The 17089-nt window shown below is 43.4% G+C and overlaps 1 protein-coding gene across 2 annotated transcripts; it reads right to left on the reverse strand.

Annotated features, from left to right (window-relative positions):
* Positions 1-448: 448 nt before the first annotated feature.
* Positions 449-14551, reverse strand: TMEM170A (transmembrane protein 170A). 2 transcript variants are annotated; one of them, XM_061386798.1, is made up of 3 exons: positions 14217-14551; positions 6069-6170; positions 449-3527 (listed from the first exon to the last, which is right to left on the reverse strand). In XM_061386798.1, exons 1-3 carry the CDS (start codon positions 14347-14349, stop codon positions 3397-3399), a joined length of 366 nt encoding a protein of 121 aa, XP_061242782.1. In that variant the 5' UTR covers positions 14350-14551; the 3' UTR covers positions 449-3396. The 2 variants fall into 2 exon arrangements, with proteins under 2 accessions (XP_061242782.1, XP_061242780.1); XM_061386796.1 differs by having other exon boundaries at positions 6000-6170; positions 14217-14550.
* Positions 14552-17089: the final 2538 nt, after the last annotated feature.

Here is a 17089-nt window from a genome sequence, read left to right on the forward strand (position 1 = left end):
TCAGTAGTTACTTTGTGACCATGGGGTAAGCTACCCAAATGGGACAATCCAATTTGCTGAAAATGGCAGGGCAGAAAACGTTTTATGATGTCACAGAATACTGAACCAACCTTGGAGACCCTCTTCTTGTGGACTATTGAAATGATACATTTTTATCACAAAGGGTTATCAGCTTTTAGCCATCACAGTGTGAAATTGTACAAAAACTTTTGATGGTAACATATAGCACAGAAAGTGAAGTTAATAAGGCTCAAGTTCACATGTAAGTAGTGTTTAATCAGATCTTTGGACAGGAATTTTACCATAAACAAGTTGAACATAAAGGAAATACTTAAATAGATATGTTAAGTACTAAGCCTAAAAAAAAAACCCATACTTAAGGTGGAAATCTTCATTACAAAAGCTTAAATTCATTGGCCACTGAAAAAGAAAAATCAGTTCAAGTGCACAGAGTTGAAAGTAATCTTTATTGATAAACATTTATACCAGAATTAGAAATTTCAGTAGAAAAATAAAATTTAAATAACTTTCTGTGGTACAAAGATTTGATCAGTTTGACTGCAGCATTTAGTGAAATAATCTAATACAAAAAGTTAAGCTGACTTTACCACAAGCAGGGTAACAATGCACAGAACAGAAACACATGTACACAGAACCTTCTGCGTGTGGACAGCACCAGGACCTCAACTTCAGGAGATGATCTCCTAGGGAAGGTTGGTGTGCACTGCAGTTGTATTAAGAACTTCATTCAAACCAGAGCAGCTTTTGGAATCAAAAGCTAACATACAATTTAAAGACTTAGGAAACCTAAGAGCTTAAAGATAACTACTTGCATGAACTTTATCTCCCTAGTTGAGACATTTCCTAGGTAATGTTCTGGATTAGTAAATAGTACAATGAGACACCTTTGTCTTGGAATATTCATTACTCATTTGTATTGGATTTAAGTTTACATGAAATGTTTTTCTCCTAAAACCTTTATCTCAAAGAATCCAGAAATCAGCTTTTCATGGTTGGGGGTTTCTCCTTCCCACTAAAAGAAAAGTGGATGCATAGCTGGGGCAGGGGTGGTTTCATGTGTCTCCAGGCAAGTCAGGAGTTGGCAAAACGTCTCAGAAGCTTTATGTGAAAAAATAAAATGTTCAACACAAATGCCAGTACTTTTTCATCTGAGCAACCACCCCCAAATAATTGTGCATTTGAGGTGAGAAATTAAAAAGAAAAAGAAACCCTTAAGGACAATAAACATTCTTTATAATTCAAATAGTTTCTTCCTGAAAACATTTCAAGCCACAAAGCTCAAGTTATATAAAGTCTATATTCATTTATTCACAGAATGTTCACATACTGGGATGGATGAAACATTGAATAATCTGAAGATCCATTTTATATTTGAAGTTCTTAAAAACAGTGGATAATCAAACAAGAAACAGATGAAAACAAAGACAGCTTTCAAAATGCATTAGTTCTTGTGTTTTGGCTCTAGAAGTGAAGCAACCAAACATTTAAGCCATGGATCAATATGTTGAAAAATTAGTTTTGGGGGAGAGAAGCCCACTGACCACTAGCCCATACTCAATTTGTGAAACTCTATCCAAAGGAATGTTTTCAGTGAGAATGCTGAGACATCTTTCAATAGAGATGAAGGAAAACTTCTTAAGCTGAAGGGCTACGTTTCAAAATCCAACTATTGAATTGAAAAATGGAGTCTTGAGCTAAAGACATAAAAATTTGTTTGAAAGAAAGATTTGAGCATTGGAGAATAATCTTGTTGGGGAATTTGTAAGGATATTTGCCTGTGTACAACTCCTACAATTTTTCACCTCGTTAGAGTATATCTATTACTGTAATTTTGATAAGTAGTCTAATGGCCTATTAGTTAAAAGAAAATGTCCACTTACTTTTTGGGATCCTTTTTAATTTTTCTCTGTGACCATCTCCTGGCTATTTTTAATCAGAAGCCAGAGTGCATATTGCTTAAATCAAACAGCACTGCACATGACCTTATGGGCAGGTAGCTTCACACTCATAATGAAAACTTTCCTTTTAAAATGTCATATTTAATGACCAGAAACTATTTTGAAAACAGATAACAACAACTGTATTTCATACAAACCAGTTTATGCGGTTAAGGATAAAGTCAGATATTTAATTTTTGCAATCCTTTTTCTTTTGAAGGTCACAGTTTTTAGGCCTTTAGATGAAAAAGAAAGCTAGGCATTCGAAGCAAAATTAAAAGAGCTAAAATTGGGTTAAAAAAAAAAACTCTGATATTTAATTTTCTTTAAGGATATAGATTCTCTTGAAAGGAAATATAAAGGGCACAGTGGAAGGTATATTTGAAAATTAAACTTCAGGCACTTTCTGGGAGTCATACCCACCACTGTAAAATGGGTTGAAGACCCACCACTAGGTAACCACATTAAGACTAGGAAATCAATAACCCCTAATTCCAGTTAAAGCTGCACTTTTACAATTTTTTAAGAGCCATGAGCAAACCAAAGTCACTAAAAAAAAGGTAACAGAATGTTTAAAGTATCTTTCTGTGTGTATGTCTCAATGTCCAGTGAGTATCCTGATCAATATGGCTGAGAATTTTCCATTCAAACTATTTAATAGGGTGTGTTTCCAATTAAACTAAATAAAATCAATAGACTATAAAGTGATAGGAAAAGGTGATACAGGAGTTCTATGGAAAAATTCTCAATTACCTAGCTTATTTTGAGAAAATGTACAAAACAGGAAATTCACACATCTTAAAATATATAAAATAATCAGAGGTCAAAATAGTTATTCATAAAATGTCACAGCATTCAGGAGTTAGCTTTTATTTATTTAAATAGTGGAACTGAAGCCACTACTTGAGTTATAGGTTTTGTGTGTGTTTTATTTCTCCAAATTTGTTCTCAACGTTATGCTCGACCAAAACCTACTTGGCACTTACTGTCATGAAGATGTGGCAAGGGTTTGCCAAATTTTAATCAAGATTTGATCAAATAAGATATCAGTACAGTTTACTGTGCTCAGAAGTAAACCAATATGTTCTACAGTTTCTCTGAAACACGCAAGGCTGCGTTTTTCTCACAGGACGTTGTAAATTTCAGTGTGAAGGATGCCAACCCAGAAGCACTGCTGACTGGGCTTGGGTAAAGATGCACCTGTAAAACTGCCTGATTTGCATATGTAAAAACAGAAAGAAAAGAAACTTGATTTTTTTTTTTGGTTGAGAACAATGAGTCCAAAAAGATCTTTAATTCCTGGAACTTCAAACTGAAGAAAGGACCGAAGTGTTGTTCTTCATACCGTTTGAAGAACTAAGAAAACGCTACATCCCATAATGTATTATTTTTGAGGATTCTATAAAACCGATTCACCATCATAGCACAAGGGCATGTGCTATAGAGTAGCTAAAATCCGTAAAAAGGAGACCACTACGACACAAAACGTCTGTCCAGTGCCCAAGGTAAGGGCTTCAAACGGAATCATTTCCTTTCCTGCTGCTCGATACACTCCAGCAATTGCTGCACCTGTTCAAAAATTCAAGTGTGTTAAAAAATTAGAGGGGGGTTAATATAATCAGAAAAATATAGCACTTAAAACTCTAAGTAGAAAAAACATAAAATAAATTAAAAAATAAAACTCTAAGAATGATTTAAATTTTTTACATTAAAATTTAAACATTTTAGAAATGTTTTTGTTTTCCCTATTCTTTTTGCTAACTACTCTTGGTTTTAAGTATTCCTTATATGGTTTGCAAGTCACCAACAAATGTTTTTAGAAAAGGGACTCTTTCAAACTAAGTCTCCTAGATATATTGAATAAAATCACCTGGAAGTCATAACCAAAATCACAAAGACTGCAATATTCACATAACCCGATTACAAACTTAAAACATCTTATTCCCCAGGCACGTAACAGATACCTAACAAATTCCTGGCAATAAATGATAGAAAATCCTCTGCGTGAGGCTGAGCAAGGAATATTTCAGGAGCAGTCACAGGGAAACCCCACTCCCTCTTGTACTATACTCAGAGTTCCCTTCAAGAAATGGATGGAGGAAATGCCCTGAATGCCCAGATGGTCCACTGCTGTGGCCCGGGGTTCAATCCCTGGTTTGGGAACTAAGATATCACAAGCTGTGTGGCACAGCTTAAAAAAAAAGGCGGGGGGCGGGGAGGAAGAAAGGAAGCGAGTGGGACTCTAAGCCCATCAAGTTGCTATTCATTCAAAGGGCTTGAGGTGAGGGATACTCCGGGATTCCTTTCTATTTCCCATGTCATTCTGTTGGTCACTATAACTTCCTACATATTGAATAAACAGAACAAACAGGTATCTGTTTCTACTCAGGTACCCTGAATTGCTCACAGGGACTCAGCATTATACTAAGAAAAGTCAAGAATTCATTCATTTGAAAAGAAGAGATCCAAAGTTCCCAGATAATCTTCTCCTGACCCCAGCCCAAAATGCTCCAAACAGAATTCTCCTTGGTCAGAGAATACAGCTGGGGACACAAGACAGAAAGCACAAGCACGAAACAGATTTTGAATAATGCAGGACGATATATACTGTTTCGATCAAGTGTCAACACCTTGCCCATTGTGATATGATGGTATATTAACATATTTGAAGGAGAATAAAGAGCAGTGCTACTGGCAGTACATGCACACTGTGCTATTAATACTACCCTCTGAGAGGAATGTGTTCCTTTGGGCCTCTTTGTAATTTATCTCCAAAAAAAGTGGGTTGGATCAGAAGAAGCTTAAAGAACTTGAACTGGGCCCCAAAGTGGGATTTGGATGATGAAGGGAGGGAAGATAGTTAAAAGCAAACCAGAAGGAGCAGCAAAATGGGAGGGCAATAGATTGTATGCACTAGAGTCAAAGAAGGATACAATTACTACGTGTTGGATAGTCTCTGTTTTATATACACACATTATTTCATTTAGCCATCACACAGCATTGCTATTGTACCAATGAGAAATCTAAAACAGGTCCTGGGGGCTAATAATCCAGTTAGAAAACTAGAGCAGAGGCTCTCTAAACATAGCAGTAGGTGATACAGTTAAAAATATTGTTTAAGGCCAGTTATGGAAACTCCTTAATGCAGACAGGAGAAAATTAGCCTCCCCACCGCCTTATCACAAAGGTTTCACCATCTACAGAACACAGAGAAACTAGGCCACCTTGTCCCCAAAAAACCCCTAAAGTCAAAGAGACAGGGGAATTTCTGCTTGAAATTCAAAATTTAAAATCACAGTGAAAAAAAAAAAATTACATAAACCGAGAAAAAAGTCTGAAAGCATATAATGAAATGCAAACTGTGGTTACCACGTAGGAATACAGTAATGGAGAATCTTTGTTTTTGCTTTCTTATAATTTTTAATTTATATAAAATATACATGCTATTTTTATTTTGTTATGAGCTTAAAAATATTTTCAGCCCTATGACATGAACAAAAGCTGCACCCCCACCCAAAAGATACCACACAGATAAAAATAATGTATAATTATGAATGTTGCTCAAACTCTTATTCAGAAAGTCCTAAGAGTTAAAAAATAAAAATAAAAAAAAAACAGGCACTTTTCTAAACAAAATTCCCTCCATCCTTAAAATATCTACACCTGGATGAAGGGAAGTAATTTGTCAAGCAGATTGCAATGCCACAAATCAGTGAAGTGACAGCTGAGGAGAAAGGAGAGCAGTAGCTTCCAAAAAGCCAAATATTCTCTTGGTAGTGGTCAAGATCACAAGATGTATCTCACAAAGCTTAACGTGGCTTCCCTAAAGCCACGAGACAGAATCTGACTCAGGAAGTCAAAGATGTTATCCAAGTAAGAGGGGACTGAGGCGAGAAGAGAACAGTATATAAAACACAGGGCCCGCACACAAAGAGCGCGCTTACTTCTTTATCCCACTCAGACACGTTTCTAAAACGGCTCCTAAAGTTAACTGACTATTCATATGAAATGTTTTGACTGTATTTTAAACGTCTAACATACTTGTCAAGATTCCAGCAGTAATTGGTCCCACGATGCCCATCAACAGGATGCTTACAGACATGAACCTACCATATTTGTGATGTCTGAGGGTGAAGAGGGCCAGTAATCCGGCAGGGACGTGAAAGAAGAGAGAAGACACCAGTGCCCACAGGAACACACCATACCACATCTCTGCAAGGGAGAGCAAAGAAAGGTTGGACGTCACCAGCTTCCCCAGGGCAGTCATGACAAAGGCGCGGTCATTATACTCAATTTTAAATTATTTAAGTTATTTACGTTATTTCAATTTTAAAACAATTCTGTTGCAGTGGCGGTTCATCAGTCAAATATCCAAACACTGATGGTTTTGGAGGGATCACTAAACTATGGCCACCCCCTGTTTTTGTGCGGAAAGTCTTAGCGGGACACAGACATGCCTGTTCATTAAGTCTGGTCTATGGCTGCTTTCAAGCTCCCAGAGCAGGGCTGAAACAGTGACAGAGACCATAGGACCTGCAAAGCCTAAAATATTTATAATCTGGCCCTTTACAGAAAAGGTTGGCCGACTCCTGACAAGCTACCCCTATTCCCAAACACTGAAGAAAAAGTTCACCAGATTTGGAAATTCACTTATGTGATTTCCCTTTCACAAGGACAAGTGTGAGCACCACTGACAGGGCGCCATGCGCAAATGCCTGACCTCTCTCCTCGGTGGCAGCTCCAGAGGCTAGTGCGCACACCACTCCCCGAGAGGTGCCACCCTCCCCATCCGCCCCTCCAGCCCGGGCCCTGCTGCACACTGGCATCTCCCACTGGGGCCTCCTTGGACACCATCCACTGCCAGCTCGTCCCCAACCCAGGAAACAGCGCCAGGCAGCTCCCTGCTAAGCAGCAACCCCATCTTTAATCCCCGAGTCCTCAGCAGCTCCTCCCCAAGCCACCTAAGAGACTCTGGCTGCTGTTACACCCCCAGTGTGCACAGAGCTCTGTGAGGACGTGGGAATGGCAGTGCCCGGGGGTGGACAAACAGGACACAAACCTGCCTCCAGGAGCTCAGGGACTCTGCTGCCCAGCTGACAGCCTTGCCATCACGCGGCTTCCGCTGGAGCCCCCCAGGTTTTAGAGACAAGCACTGCTCACCACAGCAACTCAAGGGCCTGCTAGAGTGCGGCTCCTCACTGGCTGCGGTGAACCATGCGGGCGGTGAACTGGGGTTAAGCCTTAATCTGCCAGAGACACAGGAAGTTGGTAACTTCAATAAAAGTGTGTCTGGACACTTGGGTGTGCTACCCAACTGCCATGGGATGAATCCACGTGCGGAAGCCCTAATCCGACAGGACCGTGGACTTACAAGAGGAAGACAGATTTCTCTCTCTCTGTGCCTCTCCTCTTTCTCTCCCCATCGAGTGAGGACATATCAAGAAGATGGCCCAAGAGGGCCCTCAGCCTGACCGTACCGGCACCCTCATCTTGCACTTCCAATCTCCACCTGTGTTGGTTAAGTCACTCGGTCCATGGTGCTTTGTTCCAGCAGCCCTGGCAGACACCAACACTCCCCTGTTCCCACTTCCCTGGAGCAAGGAGGCTTGCTGGGCTAGCAACTCACACCTCAACTTTTCTAAAAGCTGAAAGACCTGTGTGCAAACAGGATCTGGTGCAGCAAGTCGGCTCCTCCCTGAGTCTCTGAGGGGGAGAAGCAGTGTGCACCTTCCTACATACAGCCCTAAGTCACATCCATTTGCTCTCCCACTGCCTCCATACTTTATATAGCGTCACTTAAGTCACTCTAAGTAGGAAAGAAAGGCTTTATCATATTAGATGAACAGTACAATTTATAAAACGCTTTCAGAGGATAAAGTAGTACAGAACACTAATAGCTAAGGCAAACCTCAATCAATAAAACACTTTTAAAAAGCTAAGTGATATCCCGTTAATACTGCACCTTAATCTGCCATCTATTTAACAGCTATTTATTGATCACATAGTACTTTTCATTTCCCTGGCTCTATACACTGTCAAACATCTTTGTCTATCTATTTTACAGTATTTCCTTATGCACTGTTTCACATAAAGTGCATTATCTTCAACTTTGTTTACTTTGGCAGCTAAAGTCACATCATTTCCCCAAGGTGAAGAATAAGTCAGGTTATTAACCTGAAATAAATGTTATAAGGGAAACCAGACTAAGCACTGGTGGCAGAAGAGGCCCCAAAGATGCCCACATCCTCAACCCAAAGCCTATGAAAATTCGACCTAACAAAAGGGGGTGTGCAGGTGTGATGAGATTAGACATCTTGCAATGCAGGGGGGGTAGTATCTTGGATTTTATAGGTGGGCCTACTGTAATCAAGGGTCCCTGGAAGAGAGTCACAGTCAAAGAGATCTGAAGATGCTGTGCTGCTGGCTTTAAAGATGGAGGAAGGTGCCAGAAGCCAAAGGACGTGGTGACCTCTAGCAGCTGAAAAGACACGAAAACAAATTCTCCTTAGAGCCTCCAGAAGGAAGATGGCTCTGCTGACTCATTTGGACTTCTGACCTCCAAGACTAATAAATCTGTGTTGTTTTAAGCCACTAAATTTGTGGTGAGTTGTTTCAGTAGCCACAGCAAGCTAATACCAGTACTGAGAGTTCATTCATTCAGCAAATACTTACAGAGCCCATTCCATATGTCAGGCACGTCAATGAACAAGAACAGAAATTTTAAAAAGACAAAGATCCCTGCCCAGAGGGTGTCTGTATCTTTAAGCATATTCTTCAGTTTGAGTTAAACAGAAGGTCACATGGCGGACCTCTTGGGGGGAATTCTGTGCTCCCTGGCCCTCTAGCTGCCACAGTCGAGTCCCCTGTCTTCCGAGCAAGGGGTCAAGACCAAACTGGCCCCAATAAGCAGAAAGAGGAGCACAGAACAAGTGGGCAGAGTTAGGCTTGGTGCCCAGCTGTCCTTTCAGCTTGCCCTGCTCTGCCTTACGTTCCAGGTCAAACAACTGTGCCTCTGTAGCCAGGGTTCACCACCCCAGTCCTGCAACTAACTCCGCGCTGGCCTGCCTAGATGCTAAGTGCCCACTGGCCTGCATCTGTCCACACTGCCCACTGTGAGACCCCTCTCTTACCCACCCCCACCTACCTGACAGGGGATCCATCTGTTTCCTTGTGAAATACTAATACAAATATATCTGGTTTCTACTCCTGATGCCTAAAACCGTTTAAGATAATGGTGCTAGGAAAATCTTTTTTTCTAAGACTTAATCTATGACCCTGGTTCCTGAGGAAGAGCTCCTAAATTCCTTGGAATTTCCAGGAGTGTCTTTTGTTCTCATAAGGCAACTCTTGGTGGGCTCCTTGATGGGCGCTGGTCACCAGAAAGGCCAGGCCATGATTGTAAGCTTGGAACCTTCAGCCCTACTCTCCATTCTCAGGAGAGAGGAGGGGGCTAGAAGCAAGTTATTAATCGGTCATGCCTAAGTGATGAAGCCTCCATAGATATTTCAACAGTACGGAGGGCAGAGAGTTTCTGGGCTGGTGAAGACACCTATGTGCTGGGAGGGTGACCCACCCCAGCTGCACAGGAACAGAAGCTCCTGTGCTCAGGGACCCTTCCAGCCTTCACCCTGCTTATCTCTTCATGTGGTGTTCATTTCCATCCTTTACATCTTTGGGAACATACCAGTCACCTGGTGAGTTCTGTAAGCTGCCCTAGCATTTTCACTTGAACAAGAAGGATGACACAGAAACCTTAGCTGGTCAGAGCACATGCGAAAACCTAGCCTTTGACTGGCATCTGAAGTGGGGGTTGGGGCAGTCTTGTGCAACTGGGCCTTTCACCTGTGGGACTGAAGCCAGCTCCAAGCAGACAGTGTCAGAACTGAACCGAGTTGCAGGACACCAACTGGTGTCCAAAACTGCTCAGTGCATAGAGAAATGATATCTGGCACCAGAAGTGCTGTGAGCACAGTGGCAGTGCGAGAGTAAAGGGAAACTGAGTTTTTTCGAGGTATTCTTCCTCTCCTAACAAGGAGGACTGGCCCACCAGGACTATCAACCATAGCCTGCCACCTCTCTCCCGAGGCCACTGCCTAACTGCCCACTTATCCCTGGTTCCTGAATGGGCCCTTCTGGCCTGCCTCAACCTTAACGGTCTCTTGGCCCTAGCCCCGGCTAGCTCTTATCTGCCCTGATCTGGCCTTTCATCTATTCTCCACACAAAACCAGAAAGTCAGTGGTAATGGGGACAAGGTTTCTTGTTGGAGTGATGACAGTATTCTCAAGTTGTTTTTTGTGGTGATTGCAAACTCGGCAAAAAAATCATTAAATTGTATACATGAAAAAAAAAAGTGAATCAGATCATCTTTCCTCTGCTCAAAACCCCTCGAACACGGCTTTGGGGGATCTGACCTCACCCCCTGCCCCCGTGCCCACACCGCCCCTCCCACCGCACTGGCCTCCTTCACGTCACTGCAGTGAGCTCCCGTCCCAGGGCCTCTGCACCTGCTGCCCCTAGCCCAGAATGCCCGTCTCCGGACAGCTGCGTGGCGGCTGCTCATTCCCTTTCAGATTTCACCTCCAATGGCATCATCTTAGAGGGCTTCCTCGTGACCTTATGTAAAACAAGCATTCCGCTCGACACATAAGACCTGTCACTTACTATCCCCCTACCCAATCTTACACTCACACTGTCTGTTCCATTTCATATTTTTATTTATTTTGCCATATTGCAAGGTATGTATGATCTCAGTTCCCTGACCAGGGACTGAACCTGAGCCGCCTGCACTGGAAGTGCTGGACTGCCAGGGAAGCCCCTCCTTTCCGTACTTTTAAATTTTGTTTCCTCTTTCCCCTTTAGAATGAAAGTTCTTTTGTTTTGTTCACTAACACACCTTTTCTTGGTGCCTAGAAAACAAGAGACACACAATAGACACCGAGTAAATTTGCAGACCGAATGAGTAAATGACTGATCCAAGTGTGATGTATTCTTGATCCCAGCAATGGCACAACTAAAACATTAGTGGGTTTTAGTTTATCAGAAGGCACACTCTGGGGAACCCCTGGGGCTCCAGCAGCTAGGACTCTATGCTCTCACTACTGAAGGTCCAGGTTCGATCCCCGAGTCTGAGAACTAAATTCCCACAAGCCATGTGGCGTGGCCAAAAACAAAAGAGAGAGGGGGGAAGATATACTTTGATATTGAAAGTATTAATATAATGAGATTCATCCCTTTAGAAAGTGAATTTTATTCCTGATACAAGAGGGGAGAATAATTTGCCTTTCTCAGCATTCAGATTTGTTAAAAATGACCACCAAAGAAATCTGAACTACTTGGAATAAGAAGGGTTAGGCAGAAAACTACTACTACTACTACTAAGTCACTTCAGTCGTGTCCGACTCTGTGCGACCCCAGAGACGGCAGCCCACCAGGCTCTCCCGTCCCTGGGATTCTCCAGGCAAGAACACTGGAGTGGGTTGCCATTTCCTTCTCCAATGCATGAAAGTGAAAGGTGAAAGTGAAGTCGCTCAGTCGTATTGGACTCTTAGCGACCCCATGGACTGCAGCCTATCAGGCTCCTCCATCCATGGGATTTTCCAGGCAAAAGTACTGGAGTGGGGTGCCATAGGTCTAAATTGCAAATGCAGGTTTAAAGAAATCAATTCAAAGCTTCCGGACAGTGATAAACCACAGAGTATTTCAGAGCAATGACTTTGCCATATTGAGTTGGCATAAAAAGCAAGTAACCTTTTCTGTGGGGCCAAAATAGAAACAATTCCAGAATCAGGACAATGAATGAGATTCACTGTCAGCAGGTTTTGGTGCCTCAGGAAGGATTACATTTCATGTACCTATTGAATCCATCATTCCAGCTGAAGAAGAGACACAACAGGGAGGCTATATGTTTACCCCGTGTGTTTACTCATCACATTCCAATCAGCTTGTGTCCATGGGCTGTATCTCATGCATGTTTATAACTCCAGCATAACTCCAGCCCAGAGCCTGCACTTGATCACTAAATACATCCTGAATGAATGATCCATGGTGATCACTACCCCCAAGTTATATATCCACTGAAGTACCAATAAACTCAAGTACAGACTGCAGTTTAATATTTCAGAACAACTCCTGACAGGAAAACAATATGCTTAGCTACTGATTCTTTACTATAACATAGTAGAACGATCCTCCCAAATCCACTTACCTCAATCTTTTTTTTAAAAGAGGAGGCAACTAAAAGCCAGAGAAACTGAACAAAATGTTCAGTTTCAAAATATCACCTCACATATGACTTATTGATTATGGTAACCTTATGGTGGAGAGATCTGATAAACACCATTTTCACCAAATGATTAAACTTAGTGTTATCATTAAAGGGACAAACTGACATTAAATGTCTCCTAATGTGGTGCTCTGGGAAGTGTACACCACCTATGTAGGTAGCATCCTGATCAAAAATGTTTAATCTGAATCTAACCATGAAGAAATAATCAGATAACTCAGACTATGGGACAGTCTAGGAACAGTTAGCCTGGTTTTCAAAAATGTCAGTCTCAAGAAACTGAAACAAAGATGGAGGAACTATTCTGGATTCAAGAAGACTGAAAAGACAACTATATGCAATGTGTAACCCTTGATTAGATCCTGGAATTTTTAAAGAAAGGTATAAATGGCATTATTCAAACAACTGAGTATGTTTCAATAAGGCCTATATATTAGATAATATTCTACCGATGTTAAATGTGTTAACACATTCCAGTGCAATATGTTTTTCTAGGCTGTGGCAGAAAATGTCCTCATTTTAAATGATACATGCTATAAAGCGTTAGCTGTCAAGTGCCATTATTTGTGTAACCCCCTTTCTCTTTTCTGCAGAAACTAAACATATTATGCACATGCATATATGTATTTAGACAGGAAGCAAAAGAATCGAAATATTAATAATGAACCTAAGTAAAGGGTATATAGGTATCTGTTACACTATCATTTCAATTTTTCAGTAGGTTTAAACTTTTTCCAAATAAAGAGCTGCGAGAAAAGTAATTGACCAATCCGGTCCAGTAGAGCCTTCAGACTGCATGAACATTTCATTTTTTGGACATGGTCTCCAGAATGCCAATATATTTCTGTTGTCATTGTCAAATGTGATCTTAGTATCTTTTGATACCTTTTGCCAGATTATCATTATAGGCATGATTTCAAGCTAACACCTGCATCTGTTTCAACGTGTTTTTTATCTTATTAACTACTTCACAGACCTGTTGGGGAAAATACTAGAAAAGTAATACACTGCAAGTCCCTGGTGTCCGCTGAATGGCGCCTGGCGGTCGCTGCCCAGCGGATGAGAAATCACAGGTGCCTTGTTTACCAGTTTTAACTGTAGTCAGTAATCCAACCTTCCTTCCTTTGCAGGTCTCAGGCCGGTTCTTGCATTGTTTACTGAGTGAAAGTATCTGTCAGCTTTGCTGGAGGGCCCAACCTCACCCTTCAAACACCCCTGATCTCAGTCTTCTTGCCTTTAAAAGGGCCAACACATAACACTACTCTCCCCTCCAAGGCTTTATTTTCAGTCTTTGCAGGTATTTTCTCCTCCTCTCAGTTTTCCGAGCCCGATAGCTTTCTATCTCGATTTCTAAGTTTGAAAACGTCTGCTCTCAAGCCCAGCCGAGATAAGTGGCATAAGAATCAGAAAGGCGCCGTGTCGACGTTCTCGAACAGGAGTGGGAGACGAGGCAACAGGTCTCCAGAAAGGGATTCCTAGAAAGAGAGACTGGCGGAGGGGGTGGATCTGGACGTGGGTAGCAGCGATCGGCAGACAGCCCCCCGGTGCAGAGGCTGGGCTACCTACCCTACGCACAGCGGGTGCCTGAGTTCTGACCGATGGCCCTCAGACCGGCCGGGACGACGCACCGTCCGAGGCACGAAAGCCCAGAGGCCGGGGCGGACGAAAGCGGCTGGGGTTGTCCAGTGCCCCCGCCCGCCAAAAGGAGGCGAGGACCGCCTCCCGTGCCCCAGACGAGGAGGGGCGGCCGCCACCAGGGCGCTGCCGAGTTCCCTCCTGAAGCAGGGGCGTTTGGGAACTCCAGAGAGCAGGACGACTTCGGGCGGGGGCCGAGTTCCCCTCACCGACGGGGCCCACCGCGGGATCGGGGTGGCCCGCCCGAGGGGCCCGCGGCGAAGCGGCGAGGGGAGGCGGAAGGGCTGCCGTCCCCAGCTCTCGGCCGACGGAGAGCCGACCCCCGCGGGGCCGCCGGTACCTGGGAAGGAGCAGAGCGATGTGGAGTTGGGGCACAGCGTCCCGTTGCCCACCCGCGGCACCAGCTTCAGGCTGAGGATCTGCTGCAGGAGCCCGGCCGACGCCCCGCTGCCGCCGCTCCCCTCGCGTTCCATCCCGCCGCCATTCACCGCAGAGGGCTGAGGGAGAGCGCCCGAGGGGCCGCTGAGGGAAGAGCGCCCGAGATGCTGCCGCAGCGCGAGCTCGCGTACGGCCTGCTCCGCTCCCCACACCTCCGCAGCCACAGCGTCACCTTCGGCCGGGGCCCTCTTCCTCCTACCCCAACGGCCCTGCCAAGTGACGGCTCCTTTCTCCAATTACAGGGCGCCGCCGACGGCAGGGGCGGGGCGAGGGGCGTTCCCGCCCCTGACGTTGCGTACGGCTCTCGGAGACCTGGCCCCCTACGGCCTACGCCCCCTACTGGAGAAGTCGCTCCTGCTCCGGTGGGGCGCGCTCGGCTCTGTCCTTCTCTGCAACGCCACCTAGAAGAAAGGAGTGGAATTACATATAGATAGAGAGGGAGAGGGGCTTTCCAGGAGGCGCTAGTGGTCAAGATTCTGCCTGCAATGAGGGAGACACAGGTTCGATCTCTGGGTCGGGAAGATCCGCTGGCGGAGGGCATGGCAGCCCACTCCAATATTCTTGCCGGGAGAATCCATTGGACACAGGAGCCTGGCGGGGTGGCGGGCTATACAGTCCATGGGGTAGCAAAGCGACTGAAGGGACCAAGCATACCACGCACAGAGGAAGGGAGGGAGGTAGGTAGATAGATGGATGATAGATTATGGTTAGATAGACAGGTAGATACACATAGAGGTAGCTAGGTGGATAGAAAGATAAATACCTACATACATATGCATCTGGCAATGAGAATCAGATGGTTCAGCAACTAGGTGAAAGAAGCTGGAAGACGATGCAGCGATACCTTAAATATTTGGAAGGAAAACGATTTTGAGAGAAAACTTCACCTGAAACTAAAAAGGATTGTGTACAACGTAAGGAATATGTCAATAATCTTGTAATGACCGGGAACAGGCGGTTACTAGACTTCCTATAGTGGCCATTTCATGATGTATACAAATGTCATATCACTGTGAGGGTGTGTGTTAGTCCCTCAGTCGTGCCTGACTCTTTGTGACCCCATGGACTATAGCCCACCAGGCTTCTCTGTCCATGGGATTCTCCAGGCAAGAATACTGGAGTAGATTACCATTCCCTTCACCAGAGGAACTTCCCAACCCAGGGATCAAACCCTGGTCTCCTGCATTGCAGGCAGGTTCTTTATCCTTTGAGCTACAGAGAAGTCCCTATGTTGTACACCTGAAACTCACACAATAGTGTTGGTCAACTATATTTCAATAAAAGAACTGAAAAGCAGTACAAACTCCAGGAAAAACACAAACCTACAAAAATTATGAAGCAAATATAAAGCAAACAAAACTTGGTGTGTGTGTATTTTTTAGACACCCACCACCTCCTTGTTTCCCTTATAGTGAGATGAAGAACTATAAAACTTTCAGAAGACAGCGTTGGATATCTTTGTCTCATGATAGTGAAGGGGTTCTTCGACATAAAGAGCAAAGACCATAAAGGAAAGGATGTGTAAATTTAATTAAGACCTTGTGTTATTCAAGAGTTCATTAAAAAGCATTGAATACATTATGTTTTCCTTTTAATTCAAAGACATGCAGTTCAGTCACTCAGTCGTGTCTGACTCCTTGCAACCCCATGAACCCCAGCATGCCAGGCCTCCCCGTCCATCACCAACTCCCGGAGTCCACCCAAAGCCATGTACATTGAGTCGGTGATGCCATCCGACCATCTCATCCTCTGTCGTCCCCTTCTCCTCCTGCCCCCAATCCCTCACAGCATCAGGGTCTTTTCAAATGAGTCAGCTCTTTACATCAGGTGGCCAAAGTATTGTAGTTTCAACATCAGTCCTTCCAATGAACACCCAGGACTGATCTCTTTTAGGATGGACTGGTTGGATCTCCTTGCAGTCCAAGGGACTCTCAAGCGTTTTCTCCAACACCACAGTTGAAAAGCATCAATTCTTTGGCGCTCAGCCTTCTTTATAGTCCAACTCTCACATCCATACATGACCACTGGAAAAACCATAGCCTTGACTAGACGGACCTTTGTTGGCAAAGTAATGTCTCTGCTTTTGAATATGCTATCTAGGTTGGTCATAACTTTCCTTCCAAGGAGTAAGCATCTTTTAATTTCATGGCTGCAATCACCATCTGCAGTGATTTTGGAGCCCAGAAAAATAAAATCAGCCACTGTGTAAAGGACATTAGCAACATTGTTAGAGTTCCCTCTTGAAAGCCTTGGTTTTTGAAGCTTTCTGATACCAATTCTCTAACACTACAACTGGGATTTTGCCTCAACCAAGAGACTTTTCTAAAACAAAAACAGTAAGCATTTTTTAAAGTCATAAAATATTTAACAGTGCTGTCTTTTGGTACATTTCCCAGACTAGCAGAGTGTAAAAGAAGTGGAAGAAACCAATATTTTAAGATTATATAACAATCAATGATGTATCATATCAGGAAACATTATTTTGTATTTAGAATTCTATCCTCAGTCAGATTGTGAATTTAGAAATTTTTAAAAAGCCATTTAGACTTGCAGAACTCAGAAAATGTATCTTTTACATGACCTTTCTAAGGGAAGCTGAGTATGTACTCCAATGAAGTTAAAGAGTGATGACTAAGAGAAAGTTCAATGAAGTTAAAGAGTGATGACTAAGAGAAAGACGGGCCAAAAAAAAAAAAAAAGTGGATTTAACCAGGAGTCTTAGATTGACTTCTGTGCAACAGTACTAGCAGCCATTTAACCAGATAGGAACAGAAG

This window comes from Bos javanicus, chromosome 18 (assembly GCF_032452875.1).
Source record: "Bos javanicus breed banteng chromosome 18, ARS-OSU_banteng_1.0, whole genome shotgun sequence".
NCBI lineage: Eukaryota > Metazoa > Chordata > Mammalia > Artiodactyla > Bovidae > Bos > Bos javanicus.